General features: G+C 39.6%; 1 protein-coding gene and 1 non-coding gene across 2 annotated transcripts in view; one reads left to right on the top strand and one right to left on the bottom strand.

The window, feature by feature from the left end:
- LOC126933037 (ribosome biogenesis protein BMS1 homolog) overlaps positions 1–23,420 on the top strand; it is a 31,054-nt gene extending 7,634 nt beyond the window's left edge. The window contains 9 exon segments of the mRNA XM_050752492.1: position 130; positions 943–1,084; positions 1,805–1,926; positions 2,269–2,456; positions 3,163–3,302; positions 5,269–6,029; positions 6,220–6,321; positions 7,272–7,429; positions 10,879–23,420. Of these exon segments, the coding sequence (XP_050608449.1) occupies position 130; positions 943–1,084; positions 1,805–1,926; positions 2,269–2,456; positions 3,163–3,302; positions 5,269–6,029; positions 6,220–6,321; positions 7,272–7,429; positions 10,879–10,968 (1,704 nt within the window). The 3' untranslated portion in view covers positions 10,969–23,420.
- Positions 18,644–18,747, bottom strand: LOC126933297 (small nucleolar RNA U13). The gene has a single exon (XR_007718535.1). It is a non-coding gene; the product is annotated as a small nucleolar RNA U13 (small nucleolar RNA).
- Positions 23,421–25,428: the final 2,008 nt, after the last annotated feature.

Raw genomic sequence — 25,428 nt, 5'->3', positions numbered from 1 at the left:
CCGGGCAACATGACCAAGCCCCATCTGTACTAAAAATGCAAAAATTAGCCGGGTGTGGTGGTGTGTGCCTGTAATCCCGGCTACTCAGGAGGCTGAGAAGTGAGAATTGCTTGAACCTAGGAGGCAGAGGGTGCAGTGAGCTGAGATCACGCCATTGCACTCCAGCCTGGGTGACAGAGTGAGACTCTTGTCTCAAAAAAATAAGTAAGTAAAAATACTGAAGAGACATTAGTAAACGTCTCTCTAGGATTCGCCTCCTGAATTCCGTTTGTGTATGTTCACAGTCCCTGGCCTCCTGAATTCCTTTGTGTGTGTGTGTGTTCACACTCTATGGCCTGCTGAATTCCTTTGTGTGTGTGTTCAGCCTCTGGCCTGCTGAATTCTTTTGTGTGTGTGTGTTCACAGTCTATGGCCTGCTGAATTCCTTTGTGTATGTGTTCAGTCTCTGGCCTGCGAATTCCTTTGTGTGTGTGTTCAGTCTTCTGGAAGGTTTCCCTCAAGAGAGTGCTTGTTCTGGGCTCTTGGTGTATCTCATTTGTCTCTGTACCTGCTGCGCCAGGCAGTGTCTGGCTGTTTTGGGGTCGGGACTTTATATAATAGAGTACATCAGAAATTTCTCCTAGTTACAGGACCAGGCACTGCCCCTTCCTTTCTATACTGTTCTGGTCCATCGGCCACAGAACCGTGTCTGTGCTCAGACGCCTCACCTCCCTCTCCTCACCATACTTAGATGGATGCCCCGGCTCAACTGCAGAGCAGTCTGCCTCTGTGGGGTTCTAATAAGTCCTGAAAGAAGCCAGCAAGGCCCTGGAAGCCTCAGGACAGTGGCTTTGCTGGAAGTCTCCCTTCTTAGGATTGCTTCTTGTTTAGAACTTTTATTTTGTTGCAGTATTGATGAGAATTTAATTGAAATTTAATTTTTAATTTTGCTCTAATGTTTAGGGTGCCAAGCGTTCTACCTTTCTGGAATGGTGCATGGAGAATATCAAAACCAAGAAATCCACAATCTGGGCCGTTTTATTACAGTTATGAAGTTTAGGCCTCTCACATGGCAAACTTCTCACCCTTATGTCCTGGCAGACAGGTAAAAAGTGATTGTAAATTTTTTCTTCTTGGGCCATATATTTCAAAGCTAAAAAGGCTAGAAAAAGAACAGTGATAGGATTTATTTTGTGCCTGTTTGAATAGTGGGGATAGTAGTGTAGTTGATGGGAAATGTCTACTTATATCATTGCTCAAAGATGCTGTGCCTTTGGGAGTAAATTAATTATGAGATGTTTAGGAAAATGGGAGGACTTGGAAGCATTTAAGGCTACATCCTACGTTCAGCCTCAGTTTTGAGTGATGCTGCCTTCGTGCCCGGGTGCTTGAGTCCTTCGTGTGTGCCTTCACGGCCTTCAGTTTCCTTCCTTTGTGCTCTTCCTCATGTGGTTTTCTCAGCCTGGAATACCCTTTCTCCACCTGCCAGAATCCAAGCCACAGTAAAAATCCCAGAGCACAGGCTCACTCTCTTCCAGCAAGGGATTTTCTGAATATGTTCTTCACTCTTCCCCGACCCCAGGTGGATGTCATCTCCCTGTCTGGTGTCTTCTGGAATGAATGTCACTTTCAGCGTAGAGACACAGTTGTGTGCCTGCCCGTTTTCCTCTGGTGGATGGGGAATGGTGCTTCTTTATTTCTGCATTTTCTAGTTTTCTAAATGATGTGCTTAGTGGACAATAGTGTGATGAGTCATTGACACCTGAAAGGAGGTATAGGAACTTTGGCATTCATTTCTGCTGCATGATTGAGTTTATTTTTCTAGGATGGAAGATTTGACAAACCCAGAGGATATCCGAACAAACATCAAATGTGACCGGAAGGTGTCACTTTATGGTTATTTAAGAGGAGCACACTTGAAAAATAAAAGCCAAATTCACATGCCAGGTATTCTCTTGTTGTAGTACATACTAGAATTACACATAGGATTCTTGGGATGACTTCATTTCTCAGGAAAACCGAAAAATGACCAAACAAGGGAAGATGGCCTCGCTGGAGGTTTTTAAAGTAACCCAGATGTGTGTAGGCCTGCAAAGGTGTTATCAAATCCCCTCTTCTCTGACCTCTTGTCTTGTAGCTAGAGGGCCACTGTTCCAGTGTGGCACAATGCCCTTCTTTAGTGTCATGGGTTAAGCCCTTGGACTATGGCTCGTTTTTAACCCCCCAGTCAACAGTAGATACTTCTGACTTCTTGTCAGCTGAAGCTTGCTTTTGGATCCTGTCTTCCAGGGGTAGGAGATTTTGCTGTGAGTGACATCAGTTTCCTCCCAGACCCTTGTGCTCTTCCTGAACAACAAAAGAAGCGCTGTTTAAATGAGAAGGAGAAGCTGGTTTATGCGCCTCTTTCTGGAGTTGGGGGTGTGCTGTATGACAAAGACGCTGTCTATGTTGACCTTGGTGGCAGCCACGGTTTTCAGGTATCGGTGAGATGGGCGTCATTTCTCTGAACTCTCATTATTCTTTCCGAGTCTATTTTTTAATCACAAAAAATAATGTAGTCAGCTTTTATTTATTGAAGATTTTTCTCTTGTACTTATAATAAAGGCCCAAATGCATATTGTAAATATATAGGATAAAAAAAATACTTTTTTTTCATTGTACCAAGCAGAAGAGTCCTGTCCTCCATTCCTCCTTGATCCATGGCCCCAGCGCGGGCCCTGCTGCCATGTGGTGCCTGCATGGCCCATCCCCGTTTCTACAAAATCAGTGTGCTTGCCAGCTCTCATTGGTCTTTTTCTCATTCACAATGGTCTCCTCATTCTGTATTTTAAAGTGGATTTCAAGTATTAATTTCTTAGTTCTGAAGTGGAATTTTATTGGGTTAAAATTAGGGTTATTTTAAAATGTTAGAAAAGCTAGCATTGTTGTAGCATTGGAGCTGAGGTTTTTCTAGCTAGGTGTTTAGGTTATCAGGTTACATACTCCCTGAACTTTGGAAAAGTTTAATGGAGATGGGGATCCATTTTAAGCTTTGTTGTAAGGATTTTCTTCTCTGCTTTTTGAGGCATTAAGAAAGGTTCTTAGGAAATGTGTCTAAGATAATTTTGAGAAACTGAATGAAACCAGTGTCTCTCCAGGATCTTTGTGCTTTTCTCACGTGCTCTTTCTTGGTGGTCTTGACAGGACGAGGTGGGGCCCACCCATGAGCTGGTCCAGAGTCTCATCTCCACCATCTCCACCATTGATGCCAAGATGGCTTCAAGTCGAGTGACACTGTTTTCTGATTCCAAGCCACTTGGGTCAGAGGATATAGATAATCAAGGGTAAGTCTGCTTTTTTTCTATTTTTAATAAAAAGATGTATTACAGAAGATCATATCACCCATAATTCAGCCATCATAACACATTTTGGTGGGATTCATTCTATGTTGTTTTGTTTTTCTTTGTGTGTGCATGTCTCTGAGGGCTCTTCACTTACCTGACATTACAAGGGAGTCTTTTCTTGAAATAAAATACAGGATGCATTTTTCAACAGACCCCAAATATTCCTCAAATACCACGCCATCTTCCATAGGTTGCCTTTGGTTTTTTAAGAGACGTGAGGCCACTTGGCTTTCTTTTGGTGGCCAAAACACTAGAGCAGAGTCAAGGAGTTTGTGGCTGTCCAGAAGCCACATGCCTTGTCTCTGAAAGTTTTATTTAGATTATGCTGTATTATCTCCCATGGGTAGGTTTCCATGGACGTATGGCTTATGTGAATTATTTTTCAGTCTGGGTTGGGAATTTGTATACCTTTATACATAGTCGATGTTTGCAAAACATTGGTTTTGTTGTATTGATTTATGACTCCCAGTAAAATTTATCTGAAAATTTTGAGATTATCTAGTTTGTAATTTGTTACAATGTGCATAAACTACCTAGCAGAATGCCTGACAGATACGAAGTGTTCGCCGAAAGATCACTCCTTTATAATGAAGTTACTAGCGATTTTCATTTTTGTATATCCTTCTAGTCATCTTTATCTATAAGAATACTCTATTCTACTATAGTTACAGTTAAAATACATAATTTTATTTCTATATTCTGAGCATTTCCTTTTTCTGTACAGTCTTTATGTAGTCACCATTTTGTTATTATTGGTATATTCATTTTTGTGTGTGTGACAAGATCTTGCTTTGTCTCCCAGGCTAGAGTGCAGTGGTATGATCTGGGCTCACTTCAGCCTTGAACTCCCAGGCTCAAGTGGTCCTCCCGCTTCAGCCCCCCAAGTAGCTGGGACTACAGGAGTGCGCCACCACTCCCAGCTAATTTTTTTTTTTTCTAGAGATTAGGTCTCACTGTGTTTCCCAGGCTGGTCTTGAACTCCTGGGCTCAAGCAATCCTCCTGCCTTAGCCTCCCAAAGTCCTGGGATTACAGATGTGAGGCACTATGCCTGGCCTATTATTGCTATATTCTAACTTATCCATCTCTTTTGGTGTGATTTTCAGTTTTTTCAAATTTATGTTTTCATAATTTTATATATCTTGCTACATTAAATAGCTTCATACAGTTTTATATACTGTGATTTTAGCCTCCTGATGATTCTTCTCTATCAGATATGACACTGGTGACTTAAAATGGATGTTCTTCCTCTGTCATTCCTCCTACATTTGTTAGCTGGCATTTTTAACAAAGAGCTTTCACTTCTCCCCTTTATTTCCGTATCACTGCTGACTAATGCACTTGCGTTTTGTTCCATGGGTTATTTTCCATCACTATCATTATTCTTCCTGATGCCTATGCTGTCCCAGATTTGGCCGCAGGAGCCTTCAGCCTGTCTCCTGTGTCCTTTCAACTGTCTCTGTTAGTCTTTGAGCATTTCTTACTTTCTGACAGAACAAGAGGATCCAGGCTCATTTTGCCCTCTTTCTGCCTTGGGCCTGGACTCAGCCATTTCTCTTAAGGATCATGTATTTTTAGCTTAGAAATTAATCAGCTTTCAAAAAAATCTACAAAACACTAACTTCCCTTTTGAGCAATTTTTTTCTAAAATTAGATTTTTGTTTTTTAAGGGTTATTCCTTTATTCTCTCTCTAAGTTTTTTTGAAGTGTGGTGTTAGGGAACCATGTCCGAGTTTGCTTATTAATTCTTCCAATGTTTATCAGATCATTTTTTCCCTATGCTATGTCATCTTAAACAATTCCTTGACATTTTCTGTTTCTTTGTATTTTTCATTGACTGTATTGCCATTTGTAGATTAGCTGATTAATGTACAAATTGAATTATTTTGTATTTCCTTGGTAATACAGGCTATTGATGCCAAAGGAGGAAAAACAAATGGACTTAAAAACTGGGCGAATGCGTCGGAAAGCCATTTTTGGAGATGAAGATGAATCTGGAGATAGTGATGATGAAGAAAATGATGAAATATCCGAAGATGACGAGTTGGAAAACGGCTCTAGTGATGAGGAAGCAGAAGAGGAGGAAAATGCTGAGATGACTGATCAGTATATGGCTGGTAAGGGCGTCAAACGACGGAAACTTGAAGAGTTGGAAGAAGACAGTGAAATGGATTTGCCAGCGTTTGCTGACAGTGACGATGACCTTGAGAGGAGCTCAGCGGAAGAAGGGGAAGCAGAGGAAGCTGATGAAAGCAGTGAAGAAGAGGACTGCACTGCAGGAGAGGGGGGCATTTCAGGATCAAAGGCTGTTGGAGAAGGTAGTAAAGCAGGGCTGTCGCCAGCTAATCGCCAGAGTGACCGTGTGAATCTGGAGAAGTCTTTGCTGATGAAGAAAGCAGCTCTCCCCACTTCCGATTCTGGGCATTGCACAGCTGAAGAGGCGTTTGCATCTGAAGATGAATCTGAAGAAAGCTCCTCACTCGGTGCAGAGGAAGAGGACTCAGAAAATGAAGAGGCTATTAGAAAAAAGCTTTCAAAGCCTTCTCAAGTGAGCAGTGGTCAGAAACTGGGGCCAAGGAACTTAATTGATGAGACCAGTGATATAGAAGATTTACTCAAAGAGGAAGAAGATTACAAGGAAGAAAATAATGATTCCAAAGAAACCTCAGGTAAGCTTAAATTTAGTTGGTTGCTGCTATCAACTTGGCTCTCGAAATGGTACCCAATGGAATGTCTCCATTTGGGGGTCTGTTGATTCTGTGATTTTGTTAACTGTTGAAATGCTGCATTGTGGATGGATCTTGAGGGAGGGGAGGCATGTAAACAAGCCTAACTGGAGGTTGGCTTTGGTCGTTTCAGGTGCCCTCAAGTGGAAGGAAGACTTTTCCAGAAAGGCAGCTGAGGCCTTTCTGAGGCAGCAGCAAGCAGCTCCAAACCTCCGAAAGCTTATTTATGGGACAGGTAAAGAATTCTGGCTCAGAGCTGGAAATGTTTTAGTTTCTCTGATTATTTAGATGAGGGAATTGGTTGGAGGATTGGGCTGGTGTTGTTGACATCCATAATTGCTGTCCATCACATTTCATGTTTGACGGATGTCTCTAATCATCAGCTTATGAGGACTACACATTGGTCTTATAACGTAGACTTAATGGGTTTGCTGTAAAACTTGATGCAAATGCTGTCCATTGCATTATGTTATGTTCCCTATTTAAAAGTCCTTCATGAGAATTTTTTTGTAGATTAGTGCCAAAAAAATATTTCTGCCCATAAAAATATTTACTTTTTTGCTTTCTGAGAATTAGAACACTGTATAACACATTTTGTTCTCCCTTTTGCCCTTGTCCTCTGATTTTATGCTTTACTAAACTTACCTATATATTCTTTCTGGTAGAATTAATGCAAAAATAAATATATAGTGATGAACTTTACATTGTACTCCCTGGTTACTGCATGGGGAGATCAAGGCCACATGGTGAGACTTTTGGGCTCAGCCCAGTGAATTGGGAAGATTGTTGTATACTGTTTTTCATTCAGGTTTTGTCTAGGTACTCTTAGTGATGAGAGGCTCAATATTCTTTAGCGCTCTTCTTTTAGTAATCTAAAGCTCAGCCTTTAAATGTCCCTTCCCTCCCTCCACCGCCAATATTCTCACTCCTTCTCAGCCTCTTAGCTGCTGCTGTGCAGGAGCGCAGGAGCCCCACACATGTACAGCAATAGCTTCCTGGCTCTCTTAATCTGTGACTGCCCTGCCCTCTCAATGCCTAACTCATATGTGGCTATTGCCATACCCATCACAGACAGAGGCCCTCAGTTCCTGAGTTCGAAGACTCATGGCCTAACTGGTTAAAAATGATGGGTCTTCTAGGGCTGTAGTTTTTGTTCTCACTTTTCTACCATGGTGTCCTCTTTAGTGGCAGAAGATAATGAAGAAGAAGATGGTGATACCCAAGAAGAGCTTGGAGGGTTGTTTCGTGTCAACCAGCCTGACAGAGAGTGTAAGCATAAGGCTGACTCTTTGGACTGTTCTAGATTTCTTGTGGAGGCCCCCCATGACTGGGATTTAGAGGAGGTAAGGCTGGGTAGTACATTTGATTTATTAGAGAATTAGAGAATTGTTCTAGAATAAGATTATCTGATGTCAATATTGCTTACCTGTTGTTGGCTTCTCATTTTTACAGGATTACAGGTCATTCTTCCAGATATTGCAGTGGGCACTTCATGCATCCTAAACAGTAACATGTTCTGAGTTTAGTTAGACCATGTACGTGGCCCACGGAGGACAGGTTCAGCTTCCAGTGTGGACAGTAGTGTGCATCTTTATTTTGAAGCATCACACATAAGTTTTTATACATCAGATGTATTTTGTGTCTTATCACTAGGATATACGTAGCACCCTTGAGTTAACATTTATAGTTCCTGCTGTTTGTAAGCATAGAGAAATCTGTGATACCTGTAAATGTTCTTCCTGCAGCTCACCACTTTGTAATCACACTGGAATTCATTTAGTACTCAAACTCACCACAGCTCACCCTCCTCTGAGACATCTTCTCTTTCTCTCTCTCTCTTTTTGAGATATGGTCTTGTTCGGCAGCCCAGGCTGGAGTGTAGTGGCACAAGTGTATGACTCAATGCAGCCGCAGCCTCCTGGGCTCAAGAGATCTTCCCATCTCAGCCTCCAGAGTAGCTGGGACTATAGGCATGAGCCACCAGGCCTGATTAATTTTTGCATTTTTTGTAGAGATAATGTTTCACCATGTTGAGCTACTTTCGAACTCTGGGTTCGCGTGATCTTCCTGCCTTGGAACCTCCCAGAGTGCTGGGATTACAGGAGTGAACCATCACGCCAGCCCCTTTCTCTGTATTCCCTTCTGGAATATTCTGATCTTCCAAAGGCTGCCTTCTTTTTTGTCAATTCAGTTTGGCTTAGATGTCACTTCTCACAGAGGCCCAATTGCTATCATACTGCCTATTGTAATTCGCCAGATAACACTTAGTGCACTTTATGAGATTTTATTTAACCATTCTTTATGGTGAAATTTAATACAGATGTAGAAAACCACGTAAAAACAATTGTTTAGCTTAATGGGTTGCCAGAAGGTGAATACCCCTGTACTCAACACTCAGGCTGGGAAATCAAGCTTTGCTGCTCAATTGTGACACCAGCCACAGTCCCCTTCCTCCCTGTAGAAGGAGGTGTGGTCCAGCCTCTTAAGGTGATGCTTTCCTTTTCTTCCTGGTTTCTTCCTCCATGCTTCTATAAGCATCACAGTTTACTTTTACCTGATTTTCCTTACTGTTTTTCAGTCTTATCTTTTAACATTTTTAGTGAACAGTCTTTCCTTCCCATTTCTTTTTTTGGTTACATTTTATTTAATAAACCAAGTCTTTGGTCTGTAGAGTTTCTTGTATTCTGGACTTTGTGGATTGCTTTGCATCCCTCTGCAGTTTCACAGGCCCTCCTGTATTTCCTGTGAGTGGGTACTGAGCAATACTAATAGAACTTCTGTGATGAGCGGAATGTATATCTGAGCTGTGGGTTGTGGCTACTTGTGGCTACTAAGCTCTTTAAATGTGGCTAATGAGACTGGAGAACTAAATTTTAAATTTTATTTAATCTTTGTTAAGATTAATTTAAATAGCCACGTATTTGTAGTTACCCTGTAGACAAAACATCTAGTGGTTGGACAGGATTTAAATTTGATTTTTATTTTTCAGCAAAACTGCTTCCTAAGTGGTGGTGTTTTCTCATTAGGAGGCGCATAAAGACTGGTTGTGTCCTTTTAATGATGTTAGATGTTATCAATTGTTGGTGCTCAATGCCTAGAACCATCAATTTCTTAAGAACGTAGAGTGGTGATGTTCTATTCAATCATTTCTCTTTATGTATTAGCTGTAATACTTTAAAGAGAAACTTTTCCTCTTCTACTATTTGGTTATTCACTTCCATGTATGTAGGGTAAATGCTTGATTTTTTTTTTTTTTTTTTTTTTTTTTTGAGACGGAGTTTCGCTCTGTCACCCAGGCTGGAGTGCAGTGACACGATCTTGGCTCACTGCAAGCTCTGCCTCCCAGGTTCATGCCATTCTTCTGCTCTCAGCCTCCCAAGTAGCTGGCCCTACAGGCTCCCGCCACCATGCCTGGCTAAATTTTTTTGTATATTTAGTAGAGATGGCGTTTCACCATGTTGGTCAGGCTGGCCTCAAACTCCTGACTTTGTGATCCACCTGCCTTGGTCTCCCAAAGTGCTGGGATTACAGGAGTGAGCCACTGCTCCCAGCCCATGCTTGATTTTTTAATCAGTTTTTGGAGTGATTCTCCAAAGGATACTTGTTTGTGAGTATCACTGTGATGTCATGGATATAAATGTAGTTGATGTGCCTTGTGCTCCTGCACCTGTTATCCGTTATTGAAGCTCCTCTTTATCCCACCTGTGGTCTGTGAGCGTCTGTGCACACCAGCTCCTGAGTCCTTGTGTTACAATCGTAGTCGTTCTGGATCAATTCTTGCTCTGTGATATGAGAGAGCACTTGGAATCACCCATAAGAAGTCCTGATTTCTTTTAGTACAAAATGGTATTTCAACATGACAGCCTAGGCATAGGAATGCTTACTGCCATGAGTTGGTCATTACTTCTAGGCCTTCTCAGCTACCGGAACCAGGAGAGTTCTTATAGATATTTCCAGTTCACATTCAGGACTACATCCTATTCATTCTTCCACTGGAGAATTATTCCCTGGTTGAATCAGAAGATGATGAAATTAGAGAATCGCATAATTATTCATTTGCTTTATACTCTCTCATTTCTCTTTTCAAAAGTGACTGTGCCATTTTACTTACTCACTGGCACTGTATGTGGGTTCCAGTTTCACCACTTCTTCACCAGCACTTGTTATTATCTGTCTTTTTGATTATAGCCATCCTAGAGAGGGTGAAATTGTGTCTCATTATAGTATTGACTTGCATTTCCCTGATAATGATGTTGAACATCTTTTCATGTGCTTATTGGCTATTTGTATATATTCTTCATATTGTTTGCCCATTTCAAAAATTAAATTACTTAGTTGTATGCGTTGTTTATATATTCTGGATATAAGTCCCTTATCAGATACATAACTTACAAATATCTTCTCCCATTTTATAGGAATTAAGTTTTCAAACAGACAGGTTTAGATTAACAAATAGCAAGACCAACTTTGTAAACTACTGTCTCATTGCATCGCCTTAGAAACCTTAATACAATTGAAAATTAGTTGAATTAGTAATTATCTGTTTGTTTACTTACGAGGTTAGTAGACTAGTAGTATTTAATACTTTCCCTATCTGCTGCTTAATGTGTTTTATCTCTGTGGTTATACTGTCTCCATCAAAGGTAAAGTTATTTCCTGGGCTCATTTGGAATGAGAATATTCATGAAGGTGGGAAATATTTAAAGGCAAGTCGTTGCCTACTGCCATTTCTTAGAGTTGTTTTGCTGAGTGATTGGAACATCTCACCTAAGTGCTGACTTTTCTGCGTAAGGTTATGAACAGTATCAGAGATTGCTTCGTGACTGGAAAGTGGGAAGATGATAAAGATGCAGCCAAGGTCTTAGCAGAAGATGGTAAGTGAAGAGCTGGGTTCTTCAGGAAGACTGGCTTCTCTAAACTTTATTTTCTTCTGTATCTTAGACAATAGTCAAATTGAAAATCATAGTCACTTGTGAAATGCTTTGGGGAATTCAGACAGGAGTAATGAGCCAGGTAATATTCCGGATTTTCCTTTTATGATGATCTTATTTTCTCAGTTGGCTAACTGATTTACTACATATGGACCTTAAAAGTGAGAAACTTTCCATAAATTTTAGTCATGTGTTTGTTAAAAATAGATTTTGTGTGATGTGAAAAATACATACAAATGGCATTTATGTTTTTCTTTTCATAATAAAGGTAGTATGCATTGTAGAAAATTTAGAATGAAAAGTACATAACATACCAGAATTCTACTAACCCTTAAAAAACCTTCGTTAACCTCTTCAGTAGTTTCCTTCTAGTCATTTAAAAATCATGTGTATAAACCTTTTTAGTTGTACTTTATATAATTTTTGGCAGGAGGATTGCTTAAGTGATGTACTTTATATAAATTTTGTCATTAAATTTTTTCAAAGATTTCATATTTATTATTTAAATATCATACCATTATTGAAGTCGTAGTTTTTTCAATATCTAAGTAGTTTTGTACTTTGCTCATTTTATAAAGAACTCCACACTGAACAACTTTGAAATAATTCTTGGCTCACGCTTTTTATTTTCATAAGATAGATTCATAAGTGTTATAATTGAGTCATTTTTATGGATTACAACTGCCACATGGTTTCTTGGAAGGTCATTCTTTTCGTTTTGTCTTGAGACAGGATCTCGCTCTGTTACCCAGGCTGGAGTGCTTTGGTGTGGTCATGGCCCACTGCAACCTCAGCGTCACAGACCCAAGCCTCCTGAGTAGCTAGGACTATAGGCTTGCATCACTACACCCAGCTAATTTTAAATTTTTTTGTATAGACAGTCTTTTTATGTTGCCCAGGCTGGTCTCAAACTCCTAGGCTTAAGAGATCCTCCTGCCTCAGCCTCCTAAGTAGCTTGAACCACAAATGTATACCACCATGCCTGGCTAATTTTTAAATAGTTCGTACAGATGGGGGTCTTGCCATGTTGCCTAGGCTGGCCTTGAATTCCTGGGCTTAAGCAATCCTCGCACCTTACCTCGCACCTTAGCCTTCCAAAGTGCTGGGATTATAGGCATGAGCCACTGTGACTAGTCTGTAGTATGTGAATGTATTCTTTTTATATATATATATATTTTGTCTGGGCTTTCAGGTTAATATCATTGATCTCTGTTGGTTCATTTATTATTACTATAATTTAGTACTCTATGTAGCTTTATCATGTTATTAAGACCCCAGTTATTAAAACTGTGTCTCAACAGTTTCTTTCTCTTTTTATTCTGCTAGGGGCTTTTTTAAGCATTCTCCTGACTATTCTCACTTGCTTATTGTTTTTTCCACAGGAACTTGAGAATCGTCTTTTGTTTTCAAAAGAAAGTGTGGTGGGTTTCTTTTTTAATCACTTTAGTGAGGTATAATTGATGGTAAACTACAGTGTTTAAAGTGTACAATTTGATAAACTTTAATATGTGAGTATACCGTCGCCACAATCAAAATAATGAACACATTTATCACCCTCACAGTTTACACCACTGTGTAACCCTCCATCCTGTCCTCTTCCATCGCCAGGTACATTCAGCTGCCTTGTGTCACTATTCAGTAGGTTGTGCCCTTTAGAATTTAATCGAAATGGGATCCTACAATATGTGCTCTTTTCTGTCTGACTTCTTTTACTCAGCATGATTATTTCAAGATTCATCCATGCTGTTGCATCTTTATTTCTTTTTGTTGGCTAATGGGTAGTCCATTGTATGATGTATAGCAATTTATTTATCTGTTAACCTGTTAATAAACAATTATTTCCAGGTTTTGGCTATTATGAGTAAGGCTGCTGTGAACATTTTTGTAGAAGTCTTTATATGAACCACTTTTATTTCTTTTGGGTAAATAAGTAGTTCAGAATGGACTAAATGGGTCATATGATAGGTACACATTTAATTTTTTAAGAAATTACCCAACTGTTTTCTAAAGTGTTTACACCATTTTCCATTGCCACCATAACTTTATGTGACTTCTGGTTGCTTCACTCTACATCTTTGCCAGTACCTGGTAGTATCAGTCTTTTTAAATTGTAGGCTTTCTTTTAGGCATAGAGTGGTATCTTGAAGTTTTAGTGACTAATGGTTTCGGGCATTTTTCCATGTGCTTATTTGCCATCTGTGTCTTCTTTGATGAAATATCTGTCCAAATCTTTTGCACATTATTTTAATTGGGTTGAATTCTAAGAAATTTTATGTATTTTTGATACAAATTCTGTATGACATGTGATATGCAATTATTTTTGCCTAGTGTGTGCCTTGTCTTTTCTATTTTTAATAGTGTTTTTCACAGAGCAAAGTATTTAATTTTGGTGTAGGTCAATTTATCAAAACAATTTTTTTCGGGGGGAATGGAGTCTTGCTCTGTCTCCCAGAGTGCGATGCGATCTCGGCTAACTGCAACCTCTGCCCACTGGGTTCAAGCTGTCCTCCTGCCTCAGCCTCCCAAGTAGCTGGGATTACAGGCGCCCGCCATCATGCCTGCCTAATTTTTGTATTTTTAGTAGAGATGGGGTTTCGCCATATTGGTCAGGTTGGTCTTGAACTCCTGACCTCAGGTGATCCACCCGCCTCAGCCTCCCAAAGTGCTGGGATTACAGGCATGAGCCACTATGCCCTGCCCAAAATTTTCTCTTATGGACTGTGCTTTTGATAGTGTATGAAAGAAATCGTTGCCTCACCCAACGTCACAAATTGTCTCATATATTCTATAAGTCTTATAGTTTCAGGTTTTACATTTAGGTCTATAATTCTTTTTGAGTTAATTTTTTATAGGGTGTTAGGTATGGATTTAGGTTCCTTTTGACATATTGATATCCACTTTTCCCAGCACCTTCTGCTGATAAACTATTTTTTTCCCTATTGAATTGCCCTGTATTGGTTGGCCATATTATGGGTGCATATTTCTGGGCTCTCTGTTCCGTTCCATTGATATATTTGTTTATTTTTATACCAATACCAACACTGTCTCTGTTACTTACAGCTTTATAATTAGTCTTGGAATTGGGTAGTTTTTAACTTTAGGTAGTTTTTCAAACTTTAGTCTCCTTTTCAAAATTGTTTTGGTTAATCTAGGTTCTTTGCATTTTCATATAAATTTTAAGATGAACATGTCAATTGCTATAAAAAAGCCCACTGCAATTTTGATTGGGATTTCATGGAACTTGTAAACAATTTGGGAAAATTGACATCTTAACCACATTGAGTTTTCTGATCTATGAACATAGTAACTCTCCATTTATCTTGTTCTTTACTTTCTCTCAGCAAGGTTTTCAGGATTCAGGTCTTATATCACTGTCAGCAATTTATTTTCATATCTACTTGTATTTATGTATGGCTAATATATAAGAAATGCAGTTGATTTTTTTATATTGGTCTTGTATCCTGCAATCTTGCTAAATTACTTGTTAGTTCTTTTTTTTTTTTTTTTGAGACAGAGTCTCGTTCTGTCACCCAGGCTGGAGCGTAGTGGCATGATCTCAGCTCACCGCAGCCTCTGCCTTCCAGGTTCAAGCAATTCTCGTGCCCCAGCCTCGCGAGTAGCTGAGATTACAGGCAGCCACTACCACGCCTGGCTAGTTTTTTTATTTTTAGTAGAGACGGGGTTTTACCACGTTGGCCAGGCTAGTCTGAAACTCCTAACCTCAAGTGTGTGTTTGGAGGGGAGGGGTAAACTTTGACTAAACAGTATTCATGGTTTTCTAAGTAAATACTTCTTACTACCCCAAGGATTCTTTTTTTTTATGCTGCTTTTTCTCCTGTTCTGCCTGGGCTTCCAAGTTCTGCTTTGACCTTTCACCCTGGTCCAATCTCATATGGTTCCCCCAGTTTCTGTGCGGGATGGTTCTGGGAGCCAAGCAGGATTCTCTTTATCTACAGAAAGGCTGAGATAGATCCCAGTGGTTTTACTTTCTTTCTTTCCTATCTGGATGACTTAATTTTTCTTGCCTTACTGCCCTGGCCTAAACTTCCAGGACAGTGTGGGTTAGAAGTCAAAGTAAACATCCTTGCTTTGTCCTGATTTTGCTTATTTTCCACGTGAACTTAAGAATCGCCTTTTCTGGCTGGGCGCAGTGGCTCACGCCTATAATCCTAGTACTTTGGGAGGCCGAGGCAGGCAGATCACGAGGTCAGGAGTTTGAGATCAGCCTGGCCTGGTGAAAGCCTGTCTCTACTAAAAATATAAAAATTAGCTGAGCATGGTGGCACATGCCTATAATCCTAGCTACTCAGGAGTCTGAGGCAGGAGAATTCCTTGAACCCAGGAGGCGGAGGTTGCAGTGAGCTGAGATCGCGCCACTGCAGTCCAGCCTGGGCAACAGTGCGAGACTCCGTCTCAGAAAAAAAAAAAAAAAAGAATCACCTTTTCTATTTCCAAAAGAAAAGTTTGTGGTACGTTTTTTCCTAATTAAACTTTTAAGTTTGAGGTAATTGTAGATTGACATGCACTTGTAAGAACGAATACAGAGAGATCTCCTGTATCTTATACTATAGCACTATCTATATATATGTACTGTGTATACTGTGTGTACTGTAATACAAGGTCACAGCCTGGATGCCAACATTGATACAATCTGCTGATCCTCTGTAGATTTTTCCAGTTTTGCCTGTGTGTGTGTGTTTTACGTTTGTGCGTATATACTTCTGTGCTCTTTTATCACATGTGTAGGTTTGTGTGTCTACCAACAGTTAAGATACAGAGCAGTTCCATCACAAGAATCGCTTGTATTGCTGTTTTATAAACACACCCACGCCCCTGCTGTTCCCCAGCCCCCAGTTCCTTCCCTTGTGAACCATAATGTGTTTTCTGTTTCTACAATTTTGTCATCTTCAAGAATGTTAAACAAACAGAATAATACAGTCTATAACCTTTTGTGAGGGGCTTTTTTTCACTCAGCATAATTTCCTGGAGATCCATTCAAGTTGGTACATATACCACAGTTCATTCCTTTTTATTGCTGAGTAGTGCTGCATTATGTGGATGTACCGGTTTGTTTAACCATTCATCTAAGATCAAGCTGGATTGTTTTCAGTTTGTTTTGTTTTGTTTTCAGACAGGGTCTTGCTCTGATGCCCAGTCTGGGTGCAGTGGTGTGGTATTGGCTCACTGTAGCCTCGACCTCCTAGGCTCAAGTAATCTTCCCACATCAGCACCCCCAAGGAGCTGGGACTACAGGCATGCACCACCGTGCCTGGCTAATATTTTTTTATTTGTTTGTTTGTTTTATAGAGACAGGATCTTGCTGTGTTGCTCAAGCTGGTCTTGAACTCCTGGCCTATTTTCAATTTTTGCCTGTTAGAATTGAGCTACTATGAACATTTGTATACAGGTTTTTGTGTAAATATGCACTTCCCATTTTTCTGGGAAATAAATGCCCAATAATGCAATTGCTGGGTCATATGGTAATTGCACAGTTTCATAGGACACTGCCAGAGTAGTTGGGCCATTTGATGTTTCTACCAGCAATTATGTGAGTGATCCAATTTCTTTACATCCTTGCCAATGTGTGGTGTTCTCGTTGTTTATTCTAGCTAGTCTAATAGGTATGTGATATTTCATTGTGGTTTTAAGTTACACCTCCCCAGTGGCTAATAATGGTGAGCATTTTTTCATGCGTTTATTTGCATTTTTATATCTTCTATACAGATAAAAAATGTCTGGGGATGTCTTTTTTTTTGCACTTTTAAAAATTGGGTTGCATTGGGTACTGTGAGTTCATTATATATTTAACTCCATTGTCAGATGTGTGATTTGCAGATACTTCTCCTAGTCTGTAGTTTTCATTTTCTTAACGGGGCCTTTCACAGAGCAAAAGTTTTTATTTTTGATGAAATCCAATTTGCCAGTTTTTTTGTTTTTTGTTTTAGGGAATATGAAACTTGTATCAAGTCTGGGAATTATTTCCTATTCTTTGATCCTGAAGTTTTTCTCCTATGTTGTTTTCTAAAAGTTTTACAGTATTTTTTGTTTTCTCTTTACACCCATGATCTATTTTGATTTTTTCATTTTATAAGATATGAGGCTTAGGTCAAGGTTTGTATTTTCGCCTGCGGTTGAATAATTTTTCTAGCACCATTTATTTTATTGAATTGCTTTTGACTTTTGTAAAAAGTTAGTTGAGCATCTTTGTGTGAATCTGTTTCTGGGTTCTCTTGTATTCCACTGACTTCATGTATCAATCCTTTGGTCAGTACGACCCTTGCTGTCTAGGTTCCTGTAGCTTTATAGTGAGTGTTAATGTTGAGTAGAGTGACTCCTCTTACTTTATTCTTCTTTTTCAAGATTGGTTAAGCTATCCCAAGGCTTGTGACTTTCCATATAAATTTTAGAATAAACTTGTTTATGTCTACAACAACTTAGCTGGGATTTTGATAGGGATTGCATTAAACCATAGATCAGTTTGAGGGGAGAATCTTTTTCTATTTTGAGTATTAAAATATATGAACACAGTATATTTATTCATTTTAGTTTTTTATTTCTTTCATCAGTATTACAATTTTCAGCATACTGGTTGAGAATATGTTTTGATAAGTTTAGACCTAAGTATTTCATTTTGATTGATTCTCATTTGTTTATCTTTTATCCTGCTAAACTCATTTATTAGTTGTAGAAGGATTTTGTTTTGTTTCGTCTTTGTAGATTGCCTGGTATTGTCTACACAGACAGTTGTGTAGAAAACATAGAGACAGTGTTATTTCTTGATTTTCAACCTGTATGGCTTTATGGCTTTTCCTTCTTTTTTTTTTTTTTTTAATTAAATTTTTTGGGGGTAGTGATGGGGTCTCACTATGTTGCTCAGACTGCTTTCAAACTCCTGAACTCCAGTGATCTGCCTGCCTCAGCCTCCCAGAGTGCTGGGATTATAGGCGTGAGCAACCACACCCGGCCTTCTTTCTGTTTTAAATTTTTCTGCCTTAATTCAGTGACTGGACTTTTAGTACAATGTGGAGTAAGAGTGCTGGGAGTGGACTTCCTATGTTGTTCCCAATCTTTTCACTGTTATTTATTTATTGTCATGATTGGATGTTGAATTTTGTCTAATGCCTTTTGGTGTCAGTTGATATGATCATCTGGATATGGGTTTCATTCTTTACTCTTTTGATATAGATTACACTGATCCTTTTGTTTTTTGAGACACAGTCTTCCTCTGTCACCCAGGCTGGAGTACAGTGGTGCGATCATGGCTCACTGCAGCCTTGACCTCCTGTGCTCCAGTGATCCTCCTTCCTCCACCACCCAAGTAGCTGGGACTACACTTGTGTGCTATCATGCCTGACTAATTTTTTTTTTTTTTTTTTTTTTGTAGAGCCGGGTCTTACTGTGTTGCCTAGGCTGGTCTTGGATTCAAGGGAACTCTTGGCTTCAAGGGGTCCTGCCACTTCAGCCTCCCAAGCATTAGGTTTATAGGCAGGAGCCACCGCATCTGGCTTGATTAATTTTTTGAATGTCAAAGCAGTCTTGTATTCCTGGAATAACTCTCACTTGATCATGAATGAAAATGAAGATACAACATATGGAAATATGTGTGTTCTTTGTTTTTTCTTTTCATGTCAGATGGTTAATGTGCTAATGTTGTAACAAGGGTCAAGGGTGGCATATCCCACATATATGCATGAATACCCAGTCATCACACTTATGAACTATGAAAAGATCGCCATGTGAAAATTTTTAAACAAATCTTTTTATGTGTTGTTGGATTCCATTTGATAGTATTTTGTTGAGGACTTTTTCATTCATGAGCGATATTGGTCTGTGGGTTTTTTGTTTTGTTTTGTTTTTTCTTTTTGTGGGGGTACTGTCTTCATCTGATTTTGGCATTGGGATAATACTACTAGCCTCATAAAAAGAGTTGCAAAGTGTTCCCTATTCTGTTTTCTGGAGGAGTTTGCATAGATTTGGGATGAATTCTTTAAATATTTGGTGTAATTCTGCAGTGAAACCATCTGTGCCTGGAGATTTCTTGTTCCAGAAGCTCTTAATTACAAATTTTATGTCTTTAATGGTTATAAGACGATTCAGATTATCTATTTCATCTTGCCTGAATTTTGGTAGTTTATGATTTTCAAGGTATTTCAAGTCCTGTTAGGGAAGTGGAAGTTGCACTGAGTGCCTTGAAGAGACCAGCTTGAGTAGTCTGAGGGTGATGTTTAGAGTATTTGCTTAACACTCTAACGGCTGCGGGAGCCTTTTTGATAACCCCTGTTTTATTCATGATGTTGTTGGTTTGTGTCTTCTCTGTTTTTATCTTTGTCGTAAAATTTATTAGTTTTGTTGATTCTATTCAAATAACCAGCTTTTTGTTTCATTGCTTTTCTCTGTTTTTCTGTTTTCAATTTTATTGATTTCTGCCCTTTATTTTTTATTTATTTAGTTTTTTTTTTTTTTTTTTTTTTTGAGACTGAGTTTCACTCTTGTTGCCCAGGCTGGAGTGCAATGGCACGATCTTGGCTCCCTGCAACCTCCGCCTCTGGGTTCAAGTGATTCTCCTGCCTCAGCTTCCCGAGTAGCTGGGATTACAAACATGCACCACCACGCACAGCTAATTTTTTGTTATTTTTTGTAGAGACGGGTTTCTCCATGTTGGTCAGGCTGGTCTCAAACTCCCTACCTCAGGTGATCCACCCGCCTTGGCCTCCCAAAGTGCTGGGATTACAGGCATGAGCCACCGCGCCCGGCCAATTTCTGCCCTTATTATTTCTATTCTTCTGTTTGGGGTTTGTTAATCTTGAAGTTTCTTAGGTTATTGGTTTATCTTTTCTCATTTCTAATGTGAGCATTTAGTGCTTAAGTTTCCTTCTCTGTACTGCTGTGCTGTACCCCACAAATGTTCATGTGTTGTATTTTCATTCATATTTCCTTTGGGACTTCTTTTTGGCCCATGCATTATTTATATATATGTTGTTTTCATTATCAAGTATTTAGAGAGTTTCCTGTCTTTCTGTTATAGATTTCTAGCTTGATTACATTATGTTCTGAGAACATATTCTTATGATTTGAATTCTTTTAGATTTGCTGTGATTTCTTTTATTGCCCCAAATGTATTTCATCTTGGTAGATTTCTGTTGGCTTTAAAAATGTGTGTATTTTACTGTTGGGGAGTGGGGTGTTGTTCAGATGTCAGATTTTGCTGGTTGACTATTCAGATCTTTTGTAAATCCTTACTCCTTTGCTGCCTAGTTTCACTCTGTCACTTATGCTAGAGTGCAGTGGCACGAACATGACTCACTGCAGCCTTGACCTCCTAGGCTCAAGCAGTTCCCCTGGCTTAACCTCCTGAGTAGCTGGTACTATAGGTGTGTGCCGCCATACCTGGCTAAATTTAAAATTTTTTGGAGAGACAGGGCCTTGCTATGTTTCCCACGCTCAAACTCCTGGCCACAAGCAATCCTTTGTCTTGGCCTCCCAGAGTGCTGGGATTACAGGCATGAGCCACTGCGCCCAACCTCTGCCTAGTTTTAACAGTTGCTGAGAGGAGGATGTTGAAGTAGATGTCTTCTTGGTGGGTTAATCCTTTTGTCATTAAGCAGTTGTTATGGTCACTTCCTTTTCACGCCATTGGTGAAGGAGGGGTCCCTGCCCTAAAGTGTAGGAGATGGCTGAACACAACACCTGGTGTGGATGGATGAGATTGACAGCAGTGTTTTAGTCACATATACCCACAGCTCAGAGGAGGACACTGAATGCCACACAGGGTCAGATGGGCACCGTACTCTGTAGCGGAGTGAGGGCTGGGGTCTGAGGAGGCAGGCAGGCTTGGTAGTAACAAGAGCGCACAATGACTAATGGTTCCTGAGGGGGAATGCAGTTGGCTTGTTTGAATACATTCATGGGCTGGCAGACAGGTGAAGTGAAACTTCTTAGGCTGAGGTGCAGCTGCTCTGGCTGATAAAAGAACTAGCCAGGTGGGGAGCCTTTCCTGCTGGGTGGCAGGGTAGGAGCTGTCTGTCAGAAACAGGAAAACCCATGGCTAGGCCTTTGGGGCCCTGTAAGGCTCAAAGATGTCAAGGCAGCATAGGAAATTTTATTATCTTAAAATTCAGCAAAGACCCTCTCTCCAGCTCTGGTAAATTATTTTGCTTGAAGTCTACTTCATGAGATATTAATATATTCATTCCTGCTTCCTTAAAAAATTAATGATTATATAAGATATCTTTCTCCACTCTTTTACTTTCAGCCTACTTAGGTCCTTATGTGAGTTTGAAGTTTCTTATGAACAGTATCTAGTTGGGCCATGTGTTTATTATAGGCTCTTCATCAATCTGTCTTTTGGTTTATTTAGACCATTTACATTTAAGGTGCTTATTGTTACATAATTGCTTATATCTGATGTTTTTATTATTTGCTTTTTTGTTTCCTTTTTCTTTAGCTCCATCTTGATCTATTTCTGTATAATGTTGTTGCGTGTATCTCTTTGTATAGTCTTAAAGTGTTTGCTCTGGATGTTACAATATGCGTTGTAATATAGTAGTCCACTGGTACCAGTATTTACCACTTCAAAGTGTGGAAACCTGCCTTGCATTTATGTCTCTTTACCTTTTCCACTCTTATAAATCACTGGCTTGAGTATTAGGTGGTGGTATAGTTTTTGTTTGAGTCGTCAAATGTGATTTTAAGAACTATGGATTGTCTAGTGTGAGGTTTCCACATTTCTGGTCTTTCCTTTGTCCCTCCTCCCATAGTCCCATATTCATCCCTTCTGCATAAGAACTTTCTGTAGTCATTTTTTTATTTGATTTTTTTTGTTTTAATTTTTTGTGTAGTGGAAATGACAGAATATATTTCTGTAGCCACTTTTTAGCATTTCTAAATTTACCAGTGACAAATTCCTATATTCTCTTCCTCTGAGAATGTCTTTATTTCTCTCTTCATTTCTGAAGGGTAGTTTCATGGGATATATAATTTGTAGCCAACAGGTTTTTTTGGTTTTTTTTTTTGTTTTTTTTTAAGCACTTAAAAATGTTGTGCCACTTCCTTCTGGCCTCCATGATTTTAGAGGAGAAATACACTGGCATTTGAGTTGGCGTGTCCCTGCTGGCATTCTCCCTTTTTTGATCTTTGTTTTTAGTTTTGAAAGTTTAATCAGTGTTGCTTTCTTTTGGTATACTTCCAGGTTTGCTCAGCTTCTTGAATCTGTAAGTTTATATCTTTCACCAAATGTGGGAAGCATCAGGAATTAGTTATTTGCATGCTTTCGCAGCTCTGGTCTCCTATGGGACTCAGATAACATAAATGCGGGGTCTTTTGTTATTGTCCCACAGGTCCATGCAGCTCTGTTCATTTGTTTTCAGGTTATTTTCTCTCTGTTTTTCAGACTGGGTGAATTCTGTTGATCAGGTTTCAGCTTCTCTGATTCTGTCCTCTGTCATCTCCACTTTTACTCAATAGAGCCCATCCAGATAGATTTTTTTTTTTAATTCTGTTACTGTATTTTATATTTCTGTAATTTCCATTTGATTCTTCTTCAGTTTCTTTGCTGACATTTTCAGTTCTTTGTTTGTTGCCATAGGATTTGTAGTTGCTTGTTGAAGCATTTTTATACTGACTGCTATAAGCGATGATGGTTCCAACATCTGCCTATGTAATTTTTTTATTTTTGCAGGCAGTCCTGTTTCGGTTTAGTCTATAGGTCCTGGTCTACTTTGTGGGCTGTAATTCCATTGACAATTTAATTTCAGAGCCTTCATGGTGTTATTTTGGTCTGTTTGGCGTATCTGGTATCACTGGGGTTCTCCCACCAGTCCCTGCTGATGCCCACCTGAGGGAACAGGGGAGCTGCCCCAGGCTGGGCCACCTGCTGCAGCTAGGTGGGTGGGGAATGGTGGTTGTCTTGGTGTGTGGAGCTGGTTTTCTTGTTGTGGGGAAGATCTCCTTTGATCTGGGAGGACTGAGTCTGCCTGGGTTGCCTTCTATTGCTACCTTGGGAGTTGGGAGACTCTGGGCCTGGGTCACCTTCCTGTTGGATGAGGTCCAAGGAGACACCTGGCCACTATACATTCCCTAGTCCTAGAGTCTGTCAGCAGCCTTTTTCTTTCCACCTTTCAGAATTCTCCACTGATCGTCTCCTGTCTAGGTAACCTAGAGTTTAGGTTACACTTTTTAGGAGGGAATAATGTGTTATCTTCTCTAGATCAGAAATCCTTAGTGGTGGTTTTGGGTTGTAACTGTGCTAAAAGGAGAATTGGCGTATTTGTGAAGTCGAGTCTTTCTTTTGAAATGAGAACATATCATTATTCCGTAGATAATATTTACAACACCTACTTCCTTGGGTTGAAGAATGTGGTTAAGCTTAGGAAAGTACTTAATGCAGTGCCTGGTGTGCAGAGCACATACGGGCGAGTGTTGGTGGTGATACTATTCCTTTCATCCTTTGGTAGCATATTAAAGCTTTTCTTCTTCTTTTTTTTTTTTTTTTAAATAAAGTTCCGGTGCATTTCTTGTTAGGTTTATTCCTATTTTATCCTTTTTTGCTTTTATTACAAATAGGCGCTTCCTATCTATTATAACTTCTACCTGGTTCTTTGGCCCTTAAGTGAAAATGTTTTAATAGCCTTCTAAACATTGCTCTCCCAAATGAGTTTTAACTTGCCTGTTTCTTTTGTTTTCCTTTTTTTGAGACAGGGTCTCACTCTGTCACCCAGGCCAGAGTTCAGTGATGCAATTATGGCTCACTGCAACCTCTGCCTCCCAGGCCCCCAAAGTGCTGGGTTTACAGTCATGAGCCACTGCACGCAGCCTTACTTGTCTATTTCTTTTAAGAGTGGGAACTGTAATTGAGCCCAGAGCTCCAAAAACAAATGAAGGAATGAATGAGTGAATAAGCTCTTCCCATGGGTTTGGTGTGGTTTGGGGCTCTACTCTTTTTTTTTTTTTTTTTTTTTTTTGGGGGTAGGCAGGGATTCTTTTTTTTTTTTTTTTTTTTTTTTTTTTTTTTTTTTTTTTTTATTATACTTTAAGTTCTAGGGTACATGTGGATAACGTGCAGGTTTGTTACATATGTATACTTGTGCCATGTTGGCGTGCTGCACCCATCAACTCGTCAGCACCCATCAACTTGTCATTTACATCAGGTATAACTCCCAATGCAATCCCTTCCCCCTCCCCACTCCCCGTGATAGGCCCTGGTGTGTGATGTTCCCCTTCCCGAGTCCAAGTGATCTCATTGTTCAGTTCCCACCTATGAGTGAGAACATGCGGTGTTTGGTTTTCTGTTCTTGCGATAGTTTGCTGAGAATGATGGTTTCCAGCTGCATCCATGTCCCTACAAAGGACACGAACTCATCCTTTTTGATGGCTGCATAGTATTCCATGGTGTATATGTGCCACATTTTCTTAATCCAGTCTGTTACTGATGGGCATTTGGGTTGATTCCAAGTCTTTGCTATTGTGAATAGTGCCGCAATAAACATACGTGTGCATGTGTCTTTATAGCAGCATGATTTATAATCCTTTGGGTATATACCCAGTAATGGGATGGCTGGGTCATATGGTACTTCTAGTTCTAGATCCTTGAGGAATCGCCAAACTGTTTTCCATAATGGTTGAACTAGTTTACAATCCCACCAACAGTGTAAAAGTGTTCCTATTTCTCCACATCCTCTCCAGCACCTGTTGTTTCCTGACTTTTTAATGATTGCCATTCTAACTGGTGTGAGATGGTATCTCATTGTGGTTTTGATTTGCATTTCTCTGATGGCCAGTGATGATGAGCATTTTTTCATGTGTCTATTGGCTGTATGAATGTCTTCTTTTGAGAACTGTCTGTTCATATCCTTTGCCCGCTTTTCGATGGGGTTGTTTGTTTTTTTCTTGTAAATTTGTTTGAGTTCTTTGTAGGTTCTGGATATTAGCCCTTTGTCAGATGAGTAGATTGCAAAAAGTTTCTCCCATTCTGTAGGTTGCCTGTTCACTCTGATGGTAGTTTCTTTTGCTGTGCAGAAGCTCTTTAGTTTAATTAGATCCCATTTGTCAATTTTGGCTTTTGTTGCTGTTGCTTTTGGTGTTTTAGACATGAATTCCTTGCCCATGCCTATGTCCTGAATGGTATTACCTAGGTTTTCTTCTAGGGTTTTTATGGTATTAGGTCTAACATTTAAGTCTCTAATCCATCTTGAATTAATTTTTGTATAAGGAGTAAGGAAAGGATCCAGTTTCAGCTTTGTACTTATGGCTAGCCAATTTTCCCAACACCATTTATTAAATAGGGAATCCTTTCCCCATTTCTTGTTTTTCTGAGGTTTGTCAAAGATGAGATGGCTGTAGATGTGTGGTATTATTTCTGAGGACTCTGTTGTGTTCCATTGGTCTATATCTCTATTTTGGTACCAGTACTATGC

This window comes from Macaca thibetana, chromosome 12 (assembly GCF_024542745.1).
Source record: "Macaca thibetana thibetana isolate TM-01 chromosome 12, ASM2454274v1, whole genome shotgun sequence".
Taxonomy (NCBI): Eukaryota; Metazoa; Chordata; class Mammalia; order Primates; family Cercopithecidae; genus Macaca; species Macaca thibetana.
The sequence above is the reverse complement of the archived record's forward strand: the minus strand, read 5'-3'. Positions and strand labels throughout refer to the sequence as shown.